The sequence below is a fragment of the Aulonocara stuartgranti genome, assembly GCF_965226115.1.
Source record: "Aulonocara stuartgranti genome assembly, chromosome: 8".
In the NCBI taxonomy this organism is placed as follows: domain Eukaryota; kingdom Metazoa; phylum Chordata; class Actinopteri; order Cichliformes; family Cichlidae; genus Aulonocara; species Aulonocara stuartgranti.
Genome location: NC_138959.1, coordinates 525001 through 544287, shown reverse-complemented (window position 1 = coordinate 544287; position 19287 = coordinate 525001). Strand labels below are relative to the sequence as shown.

General features: G+C 50.4%; 1 protein-coding gene across 7 annotated transcripts in view; it reads right to left on the bottom strand.

Moving 5' to 3' along the window:
- ankfn1a (ankyrin repeat and fibronectin type III domain containing 1a) overlaps positions 1–19287 on the bottom strand; it is a 116134-nt gene that overhangs the window by 11887 nt on the left and 84960 nt on the right. For 6 of the 7 annotated variants that reach the window (XM_082543704.1, XM_082543706.1, XM_082543710.1 and 3 more), the window contains 11 exons: positions 10798–10992; positions 10234–10347; positions 9794–9891; positions 7838–7928; positions 6301–6408; positions 3719–3818; positions 2859–2991; positions 2192–2308; positions 1845–2060; positions 1609–1775; positions 303–462 (listed from right to left, as the gene is read on the bottom strand). In XM_082543704.1, coding sequence (XP_082399830.1) covers positions 303–462; positions 1609–1775; positions 1845–2060; positions 2192–2308; positions 2859–2991; positions 3719–3818; positions 6301–6408; positions 7838–7928; positions 9794–9891; positions 10234–10347; positions 10798–10992 — 1499 coding nt within the window. The remainder of the gene's footprint in view (positions 1–302; positions 463–1608; positions 1776–1844; positions 2061–2191; positions 2309–2858; positions 2992–3718; positions 3819–6300; positions 6409–7837; positions 7929–9793; positions 9892–10233; positions 10348–10797; positions 10993–19287) is intronic. The other variant, XM_082543707.1, reaches the window with a different exon arrangement.

Here is a 19287-nt window from a genome sequence, read left to right as displayed (position 1 = left end):
GTGTCACCATCACTCAGGTGAAAAATGTCGTATTACTCTGACGTAAAAAAAATAGTATGTTATAGACTGTATGTTGCAGAAAAAAAGAGACGGCTAAAAATAAAAACATGTTCTTCATTCTTTAAGCACCGGCACCGTTTCAAAAGTACCGGTTTGGCACCGGTATCAGAGAAAACCTAAACAATACCTTCCCTGCTGTTTACCCTCATGTTGTTCGAGTGTTCCTACCTGTAAGTATTTGTAAGTAATATAAGTACAGAGTAACTATGGCTGTAGCCGCGTGCTGTTTGAGGCGTGCGTACCTGGTGCAGAGGTAGGTTGATGTGTTTCAGCAGGGACTTGATGGCCGTCTGCAGCTCATAGTACAGTAAAGGGGCGTGACTTTCTGCCCGGGGCCCCGCCCCCTGGTCGTCCTCCTTCTCTCCTGCAGCTGCCAGCGTCTGGATCCAGTCCCACTCCTCTCTGATTGGACAGCACACACAGACAGAGGCGGGTCACTGATGCCGTCAGAGACTTCCTGCGGACCGCAGGGCGGGGTCTCCGCTCGCCTCGGCTAACCGAAACCGACAAATCAACACCAGCTTCATCTGCACGCCGGCTCACACACTCAAAAACACAGCAGCAGCTCTTTTCTCTCCCGTTTCTTCCATTCTTCGACCACGCCGAGCTGCCGAGCTCGCACATATTCTTGGAAGTCGACGAGCAGGAATACGATGTTGATCCTCGATCAGTCCGAGCGAGGACACGCCGAACATCTCACACTGACTTTAGCTCACAGTAGGAACCAACTGGTGCTGGAGCTTCACGAGGTAACGCGGCAAGATTCAAGTCGGTTCCCTCTTTTCATCGTTAGTTCCCTCCTTCGTTGGTTTGTTCATCGCTTCCTTCCGTTCCTAGCTTGTTAGATTCTTCTTTCCTCCTTCCTGGTTGCTGTGTTTGCATCTTCCATGTTTTTCTTATTTTTTCTTTTATTTCTTTGTAAAGTTTCTTCACTTGTTTCTTCATTGGTTACCTTCTTCCTGTTTTTCTTCCTTGGTCCATTTTCTTCTTTTCTTCAGTCTCTTTGTTACTTGCTTCCTTTTTAGTTCCTTCCTTTGTTTCTTCCTCTGTTTATCCAAAGTCGAGTTACACGGGTGACAGACCAATGAGGGAGCTGCACACGCCCATTTTGCCAGCAAAACTTTCCAGATATTCCCGGACGATTCCAAGGTGCTCGCAGGCCAGATGAGGTATTCCCCCAGCATGTTCTGGATCAACCAGGAAATCCCTTCCAGTTTTCCAACCCGCCACAGGCTCCGGGCAGCCGTCCTAATCAGACGTCGACCCAGCCGCCCTGCAGAGGAACCTCATTTGATTTCAGCCACGTGTGCTGCTGCAGGAACAAAGCAGCGTTCGCTCTACATTTCACACGGAAACCAAACTAAGAGCTCGCCATTCAACAACCCCGCAGTCTGAGAGCGAGCGACGTCACTGACATGAAACAGCTTGGAAACCTTCCTCCCTCCTCCTCTCAGCTCCTTCAGCTGAGAGCACTGACCCCGTCTCCCACCCTCGTCGTGCACTCGCCTCATTCAATGCAGCTGTTATTCAGCACTGAGGTAAGCCTACCTGGACACGTTGGCGTTGTCTCGTACGCGGGTGTGGCAGAGCATGTTGGGGGTCCGCTGGGACACCAGGACCTTGATCTGGTCCACGGAGCTGCTGAGCTTCAGGTAGCCCAAGTAGAGTCCCGGGGCGAGCCGGTGGGTGCTGCGCCGTTGGTACGCCAAAATGTCCTGAAGGGCAGAAACAGAAACGGGTTAAATTCAGGACTTCCTGTCAGGTGACTCGCGCCTGTGCCTCACCTGTATGGTGATGATGAGGATGTCGAGGGCGTAGGGCTCCTCGGGTGTGGACAGAGACTTCCTCTGGCTCTGCAGTTTGGTCACCTGCATCCACTTCCCGCTGAACAGCGAGTGCTGGCTCTCCGTGTCGCGGATCGTCACCAGCAGCACGTTGCCATGGCGATCCTTGATGGGCTCGTAGTGGACCCGGCCCAGGTTGTGGGTTCCCAGGAGGTTCTGCGGGTGGAGCAGGTAAACATTACAGGATTACAGGTCTGAGACGGCTCTGGGCACGCTCGGCCTGTCGGACGTCACTTTGAAGGTTTGGTTTGTGATTTTCACTGAAGCTGATTGGTCGGTTTCCTGACCTGCAGCTGCCCGGCGGCGGTGAGCATCTTGTGCCTGGCCTGCAGGGTGGAGGACGACGACATGGACACCGACATGCTCTGTCTCAGCCACCGGACGTCCTCCCACATGCAGGACAGCTGCAGACACACAAACAGGAAGTTGACATCAGAGACACAGCGTGTGAAAAACTGTCCATTAACACACTTTAATCCTTTGCCGTTCCTCCTCCACCCTCTTACTACAACCAAGCAAAAGCTGCTGAGGGCTGAAGCAGCCATTATGACTCCAGCTCGCACACACTGGTCACACTGGTCACACTGGCAGCTTCCCTACAGAAGCCCTTCAGTTACAGCAGACTTGCAGGTTGTAGCGCTGCAGCGATTCGGTTCGTTATGCTGAACCTCGTGACTCATTGTTTGCAGGTTCAAACCCACGGTCTTTAGAAACAGAGAAGTGTGGCAGTACAGAGAGGCTGGAGGGAGACCAAAACCCTGAAACAAGACGTGAACTGTTCAGACATTTATGTCCAAACCAGCTGCCTGCTGGGAATAAAAGACAGCCGAGACCCAGCAGCAGAAATAAATACGACACATGATGAGAGGAAAGGGTGTGAGGAGCAGAGGGCTCATTCAGAGCTGCCGGACAGACGACGATGATGACGAAGATGATGAGGTTTTATTTGCGTACCTTTGTGAACCACAGGAAGTCCTGCATGAGCGAGCTGCTGTACGAGTCATCCACCTCCACGATGGGGATCTGCTCCTCGGCCGTCACCAGTAAACTGTCCTTATGGTAGAACACAGCCGCCAGGTAGATCCCCCTGCACGCACAGGATGGTGCGGTCCGCACAGGTGAATAGAAAGGAGAGTTAGCGTGCTTATGCTAATGATGCACTTTACAGTTTAATCAGATTCGGTCTGAAAAACCATCATTTTATGAGTTTACTGAGTTAAATTAGGATAAAGATGTTTGTTATTCTGTTTCCTGTGTCTCTGCTTCCTACTGCAGCTTTCTTGCTGTGGTCCGTCATCGCGCTGACATCAGTGGTTTCAACTTCCTGAACAACTTTATGTTGTGGTGTGCGCCACTGACCCCAATCAGAGACTTTTAAATAAGAAAGACACAAGAAACTAAATCAGCAGTCCTGAAAAGCTCAGGCGCCAAGTTGGAGCCACTGATGTCACTGCAGGACTACCACAAGAAATTCCACCCAAGAGAACTACTGTTGATACCAGCAGGGCATCAGTGTCTATGGGAGGGATTCAATTCAATTCAATTTTATTTATATAGCGCCAAATCACAACATAAGTCGCCTCAAGGGATGGCTGCAAGAAAACTCCTGCAATATCCACCAAGACTGAGCTGGTTCCCACGTGAACTCGATCCACATATTTCCACTAAAACATGGAGGTGTTACTGCGAGAATTCCCACCCGCCACACCTAAACCAATGAACGTGATGCTGGTGCCACAAGAACGGGAAGCCTATGAAGGTTACAGTGAAGCCGAGAGCGTCCTCAGGCTCGTCGTGGAGAAGCAGCTTCTGACCTTTTCAGTGTCTTTACAAACTTGTTGGAGGAGTTGAAGAGATGTTTCAGACTTCTGGAGACAGACTGCTTCCTGCTGGGGTTCTGCAGCTTAGAGGCATCTGAACAAAAAGACGAGAGAAGAAGAAAACAAGTGAAAACTGCGTTTTTTTTCCAGCTTCAGTCTAAATGTTTGTTTATGGGTCAGCGGGGTCGAGCTTCTCTCCCACGCTGCCGCTCTGACTCAATCTTATCTCCTTTCCCTCGCGTCCTCTGTCGCTCCCTCTGGCCTCGCGAGGACGCCGACTGGCCGCTCAGTGATGCCAATCTCCAGACCGCAGCGCCCCTTTTACTGCAGCTAATTAAGCATCACATAATTACCGTCCTGTAAACAGACGTCAGACGTGGAGCCGACAGGAGCCGGCCGCAGACCGCCAGGGGAACGAGCCGTGATACAGATGCACAGTGGAGGGAGCGTCGAGGAAAAACAGATCATCGATCCCGTGACCTCTGACCCCTTCCCAACAGAAAAGCAGCACACAGCAACATCACCGTAGGTCACAGCGTCCTCGTGTGCTGGTGCTTTAAAGCCTTTTATTAAAACCATGTTGGTTTAACATATTAAACGACTTTAAGGAGCAACATCTGTGCAGCTGTGTGTTTAGTGTCACGTCAGTTCATTTTCATTCAGTTTGTGTTTCAGCTCAAACTGACGTCTGAAACACACGAAGCTCACGTGAAACCCTGAATCTGTAACTACCTGCACGTCACAGCTGCGAAAGGTCGCCCCCTGCAGGCCATGAACGGTACGCTCACTGTTTTTATAAGCACGTTAATATTGCTGCAAACAAATCAACTTACATGCCTGAAAGTCCCACAAAACAACCTGCATCATGTTTAATGACTCGCTGTGTTGTTTGTCTGCTCTACTCAGGATCTCAGAGACGAGGGAAACTTCGTGATCCCGGCGCCTACACGACCATCTTCTGCTGATCTCTCCTCACAGGCTGCTGTTGTTCCTCTGTTGGGTTTGACGAGGTGAATTAAGGCTTCGGGTTTCTATCTCTCCATGAAATTGCTGTTTGCTCGTTAAAAGCTGTAATTACAGCTCGTTTTATCGGAGCGCCTTTTGTCCAGCTGCTGCTGCTCTCGCACACTCGCATTTGGAAAATTGGCCTTTTTCCGAGTCTGTCACAGGGAACCTGACGACTTTAGCAAGTCTCTGTGTGCGTGAGCTCCGAGCTAACCGGCTCTGACAACTGGATAATGTGACGAGAGCTCGCACGCCATGCTGAATAAACACAGGAATGAGTTTTGTTGGAGAGGGCTGCAAACACGATTGGAGTCGATTAATGAGGCGTCCACCTCTCCATCTGTCAGAGAGGAGGACGGGGGAGAGTTTGAGTTCTGACATTTCAATTACAGGTTATTACAGCGTTTAACTGCTTCTGAGACAACATCCAGCTAAGTGAATGAGACGAGGAAGAGGAGACAGATGAAGGCCTGAAACCTCCTGCAGCGACGATGACGATGTGATTAATAAAAAAACTGATAAACTGATATCTGGTCAGATGGTGTCACGTCCCTGCGTCTGCCCGGTCGGGACACATGGTTTTGTTGCCTCTCTCTCTCTCTCCTGTCTCCGCCCTGTCTGGGCGGAGCTCACTGTGGGCTCCCGCCTCTGGCCCACGCACCTGCAAACAATCCCTCACCTGCGGCTCGGTATCCTGCTTCTCCACTATTTAAACGGTGGCTCAGAGCGTTTCGTGGCTGGATGCTTGCACGCCTCACGTCAGCGTCGCTGTAACCTCGTCCTGGTTCTGATCTCTTCGCCTGTTTATTCCCTGGACCCGTCCTGGTTTCTCTTGCCTGGATTCCCGAGTGTTATGCAGCGTGGACGAAGCGCGGTGTGTGGATCGATGATCCAGTGTCCCTCTGCCCTCCCTCCCGTGGATCTCTGAAACCCCGACTCCCCCTCTTTGTACAAAGCTCTGCGTCTGTGAATAAACAGTTTTTCCTGGGTCCGCTCAGACAGGCGTGAGAGCGTCAGTAAAAATGAATCTGCGTTGTGATCGAAGAGCATGTTTGTGTCTGCAGACTGTGTCTCCACACGTGTCTCTGCAGATATTACAGCAATAAAAAAAAAAAAAGGTAAATGGCCTGTATTTATATAGTGCTTTACTCGTCCCTAAGGACCCCAAAGTGCTTTACATATCCAGTCATCCACCCATTCACACACTGGTGATGGCAGCTACATGTAGCCACAGCCACCCTGGGGCGCACTGACAGAGGCGAGGCTGCCGAACACTGGCGCCACCGGGCCCTCTGACCACCACCAGTAGGCAACAGGTGAAGTGTCTTGCCCAAGGACACAACGACTGAGACTGTCCAAGCCAGGGCTCGAACCGGCAACCTTCCGATTACAAGACGAACTCCCAACTCTTGAGCCACGATCGCCCTTCATCAGTGGGATTCAAACTCCCACTGATGTCAGAAACGCCTTTTTAACACAGTTGTGTTAAAAGTTACATCTAAAGGATTAAAACGTAACAAAAAATGTTTATTGTGGTGAAGGCCATCCGCCACGAGCCCGCCGACACTCACCTCCACAGCAGTAGTGCGTGTGAGTCGCTCGGACCTGCTGCAGGAGACGCTCCATGGCCTCGATGTGGCCCCGCCTCCTGGGTTCCCGGCCATCGCTCTCCCGCCAATCTGGACAAGGCACCACAGGACAAATGAAGGAACTGAGTGAATCTGCGAGAGCTCCAGTCACCTCAAACGTAAGCATTGTAACGTGCGTCGGCGTGGACTCAGGTGCAGCTACCTGCTGTTTTCATGTGCAGACTCAGACAGCTGGACAACTTTGAAATGACGTTTACAGAAAAAATAAAGTCTAACGTGTGAGCAGAGACAGGAGAACAAGAACGGCTCCGAAAATGTGTTTGTGTGTGAGATGCTACAGAATGAACTAATGGATGTCAAGCATCTTTAGAGGTGTAGTCGTGCTTTCACTCTGTTTAAAACAAACACCCACACACTTTCTGTCCTCTGCTTCTGACATATGCGCGCACACACACACACACACACACACACACACACACACACACACACACACACACACACACACACACACACACACAGCTCAAGGCTGAAGCTCCAATGTGCAGGAAAAGAGAAAGCGAGTCGTGACAGAGCGATGAAATTGATTTTCCCGACCCGAGGACGTCAGAACAGGATGTTCACACGATTCACAGCGGACGCACACTTCAGTCACGACCACAGGAACAAACCCTGCAGGTTCACACTGCACGAACTTCCTGTTTTATGTGACAACATTCGGACTCATGTATTTGTGCTTTGTCACACGTCACGTCATCCCGGCTCTGCTGACGGCTGATCCTCGGCTTCGTTGGGGTTTTCCTTGATCCCTGCGGGTTGTCCCAGGCCTCTGACTGTGTGTAAGGCAGGTCAAAGTTCAGCCGAAGAGTCCGCGTGGCCCTGTGAGCGTCTCTGAGGTCACCAACAACATCACATTGTCTGCTAACAATCTCCTTGTTCTTCCATCGTTGGGATTTTGAATCTCACGTCTTTAAGCTCATCCAGTCACAAACTCTCCAAAAATGTAACAAATGAGCGAGTGAGTAGTTTATCAGTTTCAACCGATCTCACCTTTAACTGGTCTAGAAGGAAACCAAAGCTAGCCTCCTACACGTATATCAGCATCTAGTTACTCCCTGGAGAAAGTAATCTGTTACTGTTGTTTGTGGGAGGAGCTAGAAGTCATTCTAAACCCACAGGTGGCGAAATATCTGCAGCCTCACATGAAACATGCCCTCCACCTGAGCGTCATATCCAACCCGAGAACATGCGGCACGACCTCGCTTGTCGTCAGCTTGTGTTTCACTCGCTCGTTTGTGGTTTTTCTGCAACTGCAACAAACCAATTTACCCCACCAAGTCAATCTGCTCTCTGCAGGCCTGTAACAGTGGCTCTGTAACATTTACATGATGCATTATTCAGCAGAGGAATATAAAACCAGGCTGAAACAGCTGCTGCACAAAGAGGTTAAACTCCAGAGTCACAGAGAAGCTGCGAGCTGCTGAGATGGTGAGGTTAATGGAAAAATATGGAGAGAACTTACTGGATGGAGCAGCAGATGGAGGGAGGGAGGAGGCGGGCGGACCCCAGCCCTTCATGTTATAAGCCGACACTCGAACGTAGTAGAGCCGACCCTGAAAAGTAGAAACCCATCTGTTAGAGTGAAGAGGCGAGTTTGGAGGAAAGAAATCACTTCTGGTGAAAATAACTGCATCAACAAAAGTATGTGTACACTTCCACTGTTGGAACTGCAGCAGTGTGTCCACATACTTTTGTCTTTTTATCCTGCCTCCTGTTATTAATGTGTCAGGACGGGACTGAGCTGTTTCTGGCTTTTTATCCCTCAGATGTCGGTTAATGTGATGACTCCCACTGAGTGCTGTGAAAGCGTCTGCACAGCTTTTTCACCAACTCATTTGTCTGCTTATTCATGCATTTAAAGCTGGAACATTTCCGACGTGCACGTCTGAAAAAGTTTTCTAAAGGTTTGAAGAGGTTTCTTTTTACTGTTTTATATCATCAGGACACTTTGTGGAAATAAACCTTTGCTGCTGTAAAAGTTCGTGAAAGCATAAGTGCTTTAACATTTGAGGAAAGTTTCCTTTCAAATGTCACTCTGCTGCTTGGTTCAATTTGGGTTTTAATTGGAGCCCCTCGAGCCTGTGTGCTCCGCCCCCTTCTGTTCATCCACACAGACAGCAGCTCAGAGGAGGTCTGCAGAAAAAACCAGCACTGCCATCATCATCATCAACAGCCGACTGCTCGCCTTCAGCCAACGTAACGAGGACACGTCTCCACGCTGGAAACATCAGAACGTCTCCACAGAAAACAGTCGACTCCACCTGAGCAACACGAACAACACGTTTACTTTCAGGCTCGCACTGAATCAGCTGACCTCATCCAATCAGAGCAGGGTGCAGCTTTTTCACCGACAGCGGCCTCGATCCCTGAAACCGAACGACGGAGCCTCCGTTACATCAAACTAATGACTTTAACCCAATATCACTCAGGTTTCTTTAAACTCGGCCCCACCCTCAGCAGGCCCCACCCTCAGCAGGCCCCACCCTCAGCAGGCCCCACCCCTCAGAGGTTGTCATACCTCTTTGCAGCCAGTTTCATGCTAGCAACCAGCAGAGGAACATATATTTCCTGGGTGTGCAGGCCTGTGAGACTGGTCTCTACGTGCACAGACCACCAGGCCGACGTTTGTGCCCACCAATAAACGTTAAAAATCTTTTTTCCCAGGAATTCAAACGTCCTGCTGTCGCTGCTGTGTCTGTCTAATTAAATGTTTTTAACGCCATGTGCTGAGATATTATCAGCTATCATTAGCTCCCTACCTTCACTTTGCTCCCTGGCTACAAAAACACCACCTGCACCTGTGCTGTGTTCCGGTCACAGCTCCTCGCAGCTTCAGGCTTTCTTCCACCTACACAAACAGGCCCCCCGTGGCCCCCCCATGTGTGTGCCCTGCAGGTCTAATCCTTCCAGGACAGCTGAGTACTTAAAGGCCTCCGAGCTCCTCGTGCGGCTCGGCCCCGACTCGATGAATTCAGTATGTAAATGAGAGCTGTGACGTTCGAGGCCCAAGAGCCTCGCCGGCTCATTATTCGCCCTCGCAGCGTCTCCGGCCCTTTCAGCCTGCTCTCTAGTTCAGGGCCGCCGTGGAAGTTTGTGAAAGCCGCTCGCTGATCTAAATGGCAAACAGCAGCTGTGGTTCGGTGTGTGCAGCACAGCGAAAACAAGTCTGCATCACAGACGCCGATCAGCCAACGCACAACGCAGGGACCGCGCAATGACATCACCGAGGTCCGAAATCACGCGCCTGCTGCAAACGAACACATGCATCACAGCGAGCGGACAAACGTGCAAACGACAGACCGACCTGAGCGACAGCAGCTTCGTCGTGACAGAAACTCTATTCAATCCTTTTTCTGAAACTGTGAACTAAAGCCAGCGGCAGACAGGTGGATGTGCGGAGGAGGGATGCTCTTGTTACCGTGGTGAGGCTGCTGATGGTGCACTTGAGGCTCTGCAGGTTATCCAACACCATCTCTCCGGCGAGCAGCGAGAAGTCCTTCAGGCAGCTCCATTCCACTGCGAACACATCGACAGACGCAACGTTAGCCTCCTCATCCCTGCCTCTGAGCACCACTTCCTGTTCCTCCGTGTAACCACGACAACCTGAGGCATCATCTGAGAATAAATCTGGGGTTTAAATCCAGAAGCTTTAGAGTTTAACCGTGAAGTAAACCTGTAAATTAACGCAGAACAACCTTGTTAATTTATCGTTTTAAATGTGGTTTTGCAGACCCAACATGAAGTCTTCAGTCGAAGCTTCACCTCGAACATCGAAACCTAAATGATGGCCTCACCTTTGACCTTTTAGTCTCTCAGACAGGACCAGGCCTGTGTGCGTGCATGCACATGTGTGTTCACCTCTGTACTTGGTCACCACAGTGGAGTTGAGACACTGCGGTTCCTGGAAGGTGACGGTCAGAGTGCTGCTACTGCTCACGCTCAGTCGAACCATGGACGGGGCCTCCGGGGCACCTGAGCAGGGGCACAGAGAGGAGGGTGAAACGTGTGTGTGTGGACCGTGGCTCTGACTGTTTTCCAGGTAACTATGGCAACATGTGATTGACTTCCTGTTTCCTCCCTGACGTCTTCAGCAGGTGTGATTAGTCGCTGTGTGAAGCCTGCAGAAGGACCTCAGTCGAATCACCCTGACGTTGCTCTAATGAGACCGTGAGTTCACCGCGCACGTCGTTCACGTCTCGATCGCAACCTTTCTGTTTTATAGCTGGTTGTGTAAATCCCGCCCCCTCTGAGCTCTGGGTGTAGCAGCTCTAATGTTGACAGGAACACCTCCAGCTGAACGTGTACTGCGCTCCGAATCTGCTGCAAAGGTCACGCGTGTCCCCATCAGGCTGTCTGAGCTGCCACACACACAGGAAGCGACGGCAGGAAATACACACTAAGGAGGGCGGCGTGCGGACTCACGTGCGTGCTGGAAGCCCGTCCTCATGCGTTTGTACAGCTTGCACCTCCACTCCCACGCCCTCAGCTGTTTGTCTTTGTGGCAGGCCTCCAGCGAGAGGCCGTCCCTCTGAGCCTGAGCCGCCAGGTCGACCGCCCGCCGCTCCGCCTCCAGCACCAGAGAGTTCAGGTGAGCCTCGCGACTCTCCACGCTCACGACTGCAGGAGAAACACAGCAGCTGGTTACAGACAGCAAACTGCAGGAGGAGCTTTCTGCTTCTTCACATTTTACCTGTGCTTCACACAAACCTCCACCCGCTGCACCCATTGTCACAGTTCACAGCCAGTGTCGCACTAACTGCTGAACGATCTGCGAGCGTTTGATTAAAGCTCAGACGAGCGTGTTTGGCTTTCTCGCTCGGTGGGCTGAATGTGGCGTCGTGTCTCCTGTTAGTGGAAGAAAAGCAGCTTGTGGAGGAGTTGGAGTTCGTCTCTGTCAAGGCCACGGCTCACTCGTCTTCAGAGGCAGACAAAAGGAGATGCAGCAGAGAAAACCAAACACGGAAACGTGTTCTGAGCGAGCGCAGAGGGACCAAAGGTGCAGGGCGGCAGAAAGACGGGAGAAAGGAAAGAAAACTTTCTCTGATCGATCGTCAGGTCTGTTATTAAAGCATCTGTGCTGCATGTTTGTGCTTCGGTGTGTGAGCGGCTACATGCCGTGTGTTTCAGCTGCCTCTTATTTAGCACCAAGGACGAAATCAGTCGTATAAAAATAACTTCAGCTGATGGAGCTGACGATGAAACAAAGCTCTGGGGAAGCAACTGGAGAGTCCATCACAGGGCGGGGTTTTCAACGGGCTGTGCAAAAGTCTTGAGCCACATTTTGCACAAATGATTCATAGGTCAGAGTTCAGAGGCTTAACAAACAAAAGCATTCTTCTGAAAATGAAACACTGAACACGAGAGGAAAAGCAGCAACGTCTGAAGAAAACCTCTGAGATCTTAGGATGAGACGCTTTTCTGTCCGAGCTCCTTAGACTACGATGAGCTGGATGACTGAGAACCTTCACAAACAACTGTGAAAGAAAGCTTCAGATCTGCTGCTCGCGAGTCTGTCTCCTTGGAAGCAAAATACACAGAAATGAGGGGTGGCTCAAGATTTTTGCACAGTTATAAAACCAGTGAAAATCAGGTCCTAATGAAACCAGTTGGGTTTGAGCTGTAAAGTCCAGGATCTAGTTCTAGAGCCCACAGAGGAGCCCGAGGATGCATCAGCATCATCATCATCAGAAACAACGACTGGCATGTTTTTAGAAGACGAGCGTCATGTGTGGACTGTGGAGCCTCTGAGGATGGAAACATTTCTTTTTCATGCTCTGACTGATGTTTCCCCTCCGCCCGAGTGAAGAGTGGCAGCAGAGCAGTGGTATGAAGTCTGACGGGCGCATTCATCACCAGCACAGCTCTGTGTGTGTTCCTCCACGTTTGTCACGGTGAAACGCTCCGCGAGCTGCCAGCCCGCCCAAACACCGCCGCTTTACTGCGACGCCACTCGCTGCCGTCCAGTTCTCAGTCACGGACCGTGACAGCAGCATAAACAAGCAATCAGCAGCAAACAAGAACACCCTCACACACACACACACTCACTGTGTGTCTCAGTCTAACCTGCTGCATGCAGAGATGTTATGAAAGCGAGTAAAAATGAGCCGTGAGGAGAGATTTCAGCTGCTGTCGACATGTTCTGAAGTCTGCACAACAAACCAGCTCATCCAAAAAATAAAGCCGAGGATGATTTACGCTTCAAGACCTGAGCACAGAATTATGTGACGCTTTCAGCTCCTGAAACTGTGCTTCACACTCTGATAGGACAGGCTGATGAGAGCAAAGAGCATGAAGTCCAGCTGTCAGAGTGTAACGTCCATCATCAGTGTCCACGTGAAAGCCCACGAGTATTCACACTACAGCCCACGAGCCACAAACGGACTTCAAAGATGTCTGACAGCAATGACTCTGCAACAAAGTCAATGATTCGATACGCAGAGTCCAAAACTGATGAGCGACACCACAACAGCTGAATGAGTTTGTGGCTGTTTAACATTGAGATAGAGATGCAACGATACCAATTTTTTCAAATACGATACCGATACTTGGATCTGAGTACTTGCCGATACAGAGTACAAAAACCGATACTTCTACCACACACACACACACACACACACACACACACACACACACACACACACACACACACACACAAATGCAATGAATTGAAAGACAGGTTTTATTTTATTCTCTGCCGATAAAAAATAAAATCTTAATAAAAATGACCACAAAAAAATTTCAAGTGAAAAATAAGCACTTCTGTTAAATTATTGCAGAGTCTCCACATTGTAATTTAAATATCACTGAACTATTGGCACTGTCTCGAGCTTTCAGAATAATAAATAAACACTTCTGTTTGGAATAAAATAAATACAAATTAGGTTTGAGAATAAAATAAACTTTTAAATTATTGCAGAGTGTCCATATTGTAAACAAACAAACAAACAAAATAACGAAAGTATTTGGCAGTGACGAACTCCTCATCTGCCCGTGGATCATCAGTCCACTGTGACGTTAAACCGAGGACTGACATCGCGCACACACTGCTGTCTTTACCTCTTCAGAAAGTTTTGGCACCATTATCTCCCTGATGTGTGGGCGGCTGGGAATTTCATATTGTGACTCGAGTACGCTGAGAAGACAGTGCAATCCTATGTTTTCCACGACTGGCATTGGCTGGTCATCCAGAGCGATAAAATGAGTCAGAGCCTCTGTTGTTTTAACTGCCCGTGGATTTTCTCTTGACATTTTTCATCACTTTTCCAAAACCTGAGTTAAAGTTGGCTGTTCCGGTCCACACTGCTGACATTTTGTTTAGCCTAGCTACAGCAGCCTCCAGTTTCTCTTTTTTATCTGGAGCCGCCAGTCTCACTCGCCTAACCCTGTGCCTGTTTAGCGCGGGATGTCCCCTTAGTGGCCAATCTAAAAAACTACAACAGAAATGACATGCCACCCTCTGATTAACGAAATAAGTTAGTATCGGTTCATGGTATCTGTTAACTTTTACGAGTATGAGTACACACACATTTTACAGTATCGGTCCCGATACCCGATACCAGTATCGGTGCATCCCTACATTGAGATCAATTAAAGTGGAACAGAGCACAACAATAACAAGGAGTGTGAGTTTGTTCTGTGTGTATGAACAGTGGTGCACCACAGGGCTCCATGCTGGGACATCTGCTGTTTAACATTTCTTGCAGCACGTTAACACAACACGTTAACGTCAGCTTCTATGCTGACAACTCTCTCACTTCACTGAGTTACTGGTTCTGTCACTAGTAGCTATAACAAACCAGTTACTACCGATGGTAACCAGAAAACCCAGGAATGTCATGTTCTTCAGCAGGATGACGCTACACTTGCTATAAAACCTGCAAACTGAAACATTCGTGTTTAAATCCTGTGTTTAAATCTGCGAGAGTAGATCACTGTGATGTAGATCATGTCCTCTGTTCCTGTAAATATATGAGAGGTTTTCTAGAACAATCTCACAGACTCCAGTAAACAAACTGTAGAAAACGCTGACCTTCAGCAGCAGAGCAACAAAGAGTCATGACTTACTTCTTAAGACGCTTTGGTTAAAAACACCACGAACTGTGTTTTTAGTGCCAACAATGCTCGCTGATGATGAGCGGTCTAATCTCCTGGTCCTGACGGTGTAGAGTGGCAAAGGTCTTCACCACCATCTTCAACCTCTCACTGCTACAGTCTGTCGTACCATCCTGCCTGTGAGCAGCGACCATCGTTCCAGGGCCCAAGAACACGGTGAGCTGCTTGAATGACCATCGTCCACGTGCTTTAACAGCCATAATTACCAAATGTTTTGAGCAGCTCATCATGTCGCACATTAAAGCTGCCATCCCTGCAGACCTCGATCCACACCAGTTTACATTCAGGGCAAACAGGTGGACAGAGGACGCCATACTTACAGCTCTTCACAAAGCCCTCACCTGGGCAGTAGTAACCCCTGTGTGAGAATGCTGTTTGTGGACCAGCTCTGCCTTCAACACAGTTCAACCCCACAGACTGGTTAATAAACTAAGCAACTCATGACTCAGCAGCTCACTGTGCAGCTGGATACTGGACTTCCTGAGCAACAGACCCCAGAACATCAGAATGGGAGAGCACACCTCCACCCTCATTCTGAATGTGGGCGTCCCACAGGGGTGTGTCCTCAGTCCCCTCTTATACTCACTTTTCTCCCATAGCTGTTCACCAATCCACACCAGTAACGCCTTTATAAAATTTGCTGATGACAGCACCGTCATAGGACTGATCGACAACAGCGATGATTCAGCTACAGAGAGGAGGTTCAGCATCTGAACACAGCCGAGACCAAGGAGATGGTAATCGACTTCAGGAGAACAAAGCGATCTGAGCACTCCACCCTCTACATTGATGGAGGAGGCAGAAAGGGTAGAAAGCTTTCCTCGGAGTCCACATCTCGGCCGACCTCACCTGGTCCACAAACATCTCCCACCAGGTAGGGAAAGCACAACAATGGCTGTACTTCCTCAGGAAACTGCATCAGGCCCAGTTACCCCAGAGTCTGCTAGTAAACTTTTACCGCTCCACCATCGAGCCTTCTGACCTCCTGCTGCACACTCTGGTCCAACTGCTGCACCACGGAGGACAAGAGGAAACTGCAGCGGGTGGTGAGGGCAGCAGAGCGGGCAATCGGCACCTCACTGACCCCCCTCAGAGACATCTACAGGGAGTGCAGAATTATTAGGCAAGTTGTATTTTTGAGGAATAATTTTATTATTGAACAACAACCATGTTCTCAATGAACCCAAAAACTCATTAATATCAAAGCTGAATGTTTTTGGAAGTAGTTTTTAGTTTGTTTTTAGTTTTAGCTATTTTAGGGGGATATCTGTGTGTGCAGGTGACTATTACTGTGCATAATTATTAGGCAACTTAACAAAAAACAAATATATACCCATTTCAATTATTTATTTTTACCAGTGACACCAATATAACATCTCCACATTCACAAATATACATTTCTGACATTCAAAAACAAAACAAAAACAAATCAGCGACCAATATAGCCACCTTTCTTTGCAAGGACACTCAAAAGCCTGCCATCCATGGATTCTGTCAGTGTTTTGATCTGTTCACCATCAACATTGCGTGCAGCAGCAACCACAGCCTCCCAGACACTGTTCAGAGAGGTGTACTGTTTTCCCTCCTTGTAAATCTCACATTTGATGATGGACCACAGGTTCTCAATGGGGTTCAGATCAGGTGAACAAGGTGGCCATGTCATTAGTTTTTCTTCTTTTATACCCTTTCTTGCCAGCCACGCTGTGGAGTACTTGGACGCGTGTGATGGAGCATTGTCCTGCATGAAAATCATGTTTTTCTTGAAGGATGCAGACTTCTTCCTGTACCACTGCTTGAAGAAGGTGTCTTCCAGAAACTGGCAGTAGGACTGGGAGTTGAGCTTGACTCCATCCTCAACCCGAAAAGGCCCCACAAGCTCATCTTTGATGATACCAGCCCAAACCAGTACTCCACCTCCACCTTGCTGGCGTCTGAGTCGGACTGGAGCTCTCTGCCCTTTACCAATCCAGCCACGGGCCCATCCATCTGGCCCATCAAGACTCACTCTCATTTCATCAGTCCATAAAACCTTAGAAAAACCAGTCTTGAGATGTTTCTTGGCCCAGTCTTGACGTTTCAGCTTGTGTGTCTTGTTCAGTGGTGGTCGTCTTTCAGCCTTTCTTACCTTGGCCATGTCTCTGAGTATTGCACACCTTGTGCTTTTGGGCACTCCAGTGATGTTGCAGCTCTGAAATATGGCCAAACTGGTGGCAAGTGGCATCTTGGCAGCTGCACGCTTGACTTTTCTCAGTTCATGGGCAGTTATTTGGTGCCTTGGTTTTTCCACACGCTTCTTGCGACCCTGTTGACTATTTTGAATGAAACGCTTGATTGTTCGATGATCACGCTTCAGAAGCTTTGCAATTTTGAGACTGCTGCATCCCTCTGCAAGATATCTCACTATTTTTGACTTTTCTGAGCCTGTCAAGTCCTTCTTTTGACCCATTTTGCCAAAGCAAAGGACGTTGCCTAATAATTATGCACACCTGATATAGGGTGTTGATGTCATTAGACCACACCCCTTCTCATTACAGAGATGCACATTATCTAATATGCTTAATTGGTAGTAGGCTTTTGAGCCTATACATCTTGGAGTAAGACAACATGCATGAAGAGGATGTGGCAGCTTAGATAATGTCACTACAGAAAAGAATATCGCCCATATGGTTTTCACTGCCCTATGCATAGCCAAGAAAACAGTCCTCATGAACTGGAAAAATAAAAATAATCTTAATTCTAACCAATATAGAAATTATCTATTAGATTACATTAGTCTTGATACAGCCTCTGCCACCACATCAGATCAATTGCTCTGGGCTCCTTTGATCAGCTCCATCACCTAGTGGGGGTGGGGGGTCATAGTTTGGTCCCGCCTTCACTGTTGTGATTGGTGTGGGGGTAGGGACAGGCTTAGGGCGTCGGGGGGTTCCCTGGAGGCATCTTCCTTGGGGGGCTCAACCCGGGGTAGCGGTCATGTCCGGTTGGGGGCTCTTTTGGCTCTCGGGTGACTGTTTCCTCGTGGCTGCGTGCAGCGGGGCTAGGGGAGGGTCTGTGCTGACGGACGTGGGTTACTGACCCAGCCTGTCTGCCCCTGGGTGGGTCCGGGATGGGCGTGAGGTTCTGGGGGCACTCCGTCTCTGGGCTGGGGCCCTGGCCGGACCTCGGGGCCTTGGGTCCTGGTTTGTGTGTTGCCGGGGTTGTGGGCGGGTGGGTGCATGGGGGCCCATCCCTGGCGCAGGGTGCCGCCGGTGCGTCGAGCCACCTGGGGGGCTCTTCAACTGGTGGGGGAGATTGTCACATCTTGCAGGAGCTTTCCTCTCCTCAGGAACTCTCTGCAGGAGGGGGAGATACAGGAGAGGTGGAGGAAGATCTCAGCCTGGGTGTTTATTGTCTTATGTAGTCTGGAAGATGAGTGGATGGTGGGGTGGGTGCAGTTTTCTCTGTGGTGGGGTTGGGTGGACTGTCCTGGGCTCTGTGGGGCCGGGGGGCGCTGCTGCGCTGGGCCCCGGTCTGGATGGGCCTGGGCCCCCTTTCCCTGGTGGGTCGCGGAGTATGGGGGTGCCTACTGGGGTCAGCGGGGGAGCTGGCCCCAGGGAGGGGTCACTTGCCCCCCCCTTCCTTCCCTCCCCATCTCCAGCTGCCTCCCTCTTCCCGCTCCACCACAACCACCCACACATGCAGGACCTTGGAGTAGGGGTGTGTCACCAGGGTGCAGAGGAGGCCACCCCCCCCCCCCCCCCGTCCCCTTCTGGCTGCCTCTGCCTCAATTTTATCCCACAACTTAGACATTCACATTACTCACACTCTCATTACACATACATATAGGATCTTGGGGGTGGGCACGATACACGGAGTCCAAAGTACCATCAGGGTGTACACCTCACCCCTGGCGTCATTGCCCACCTCTCAATGTTAAATACACGTAGACATTGAGGGCTAGCAGGAGGGACCATGCGCTTACCTGCTGCTCTCTGGCAGGTAGCTCCATGCCCTCCTGGGTTTTAATTGCACCTTAGAACACACATGCATCAACACTACAATGAGCGGGTGGAGGGAGGTTCGGAGTCTTCTCTCACCCCCGTTCTCTGCGACCTGCTAGAGCGGGGGGGCTAGGAGGAGGAGTTGGCCGTCCGACTGCGGTCTGGAGTGTGGGGCCTCCCTGCTGCTGCGGAGTCGGGGCGGTCTGCCCCTCCCCACCGCAGGGAAAAGGGTAACACCACCTGGGTCTGGGTGCAGTTCCCCCCTCCAGGGGCAAGGGTACCTAGACCCGGTTTGTAGAGTACGCTTGGGGAGTGTGATCGTGTGTACAGCGTTTCTTTATGTCTGTCTCCACGTTGGTTGAGTGTGGAGTAAGTGCATATGAGAGCATGAGGGTGGGAATGGATGTTTGTGTCTGTGTGTGCCTGTATGTCTGTGTCTATATGTCAGGTTGGGTATCAGGCGCCACCTCTCTGGGGACATCTCAGGCCCTCCAAGGTTTGGAGGCCTATCTCCCCCCACCACCACTTCCCCTGCCGGTGGCGGACTCCCTCAGGTGTCAGTGCGTTGGTGGTTCTTTGTGTCTGGGGGTGGGCGTCCAGGTACACACCGGCTCACTCCTTGGCAGCCGCTTATCGGGGCCTGGAGCCTGGGGCTCGCTCGGGCCACTTCGGAGGTGGGGTGCCCCCGGCCTCTCGGCCTGGGGCTCGGTCACTCAGGCACAGCTGGCTGCCGGCGGAGCTCACGGGCGCGTCACTGCAACCCCCCTGGCGGAGCGCGGCTGCTGAGTGAGCCCTCATCTGGGACTCTCCTCAGCTCTTT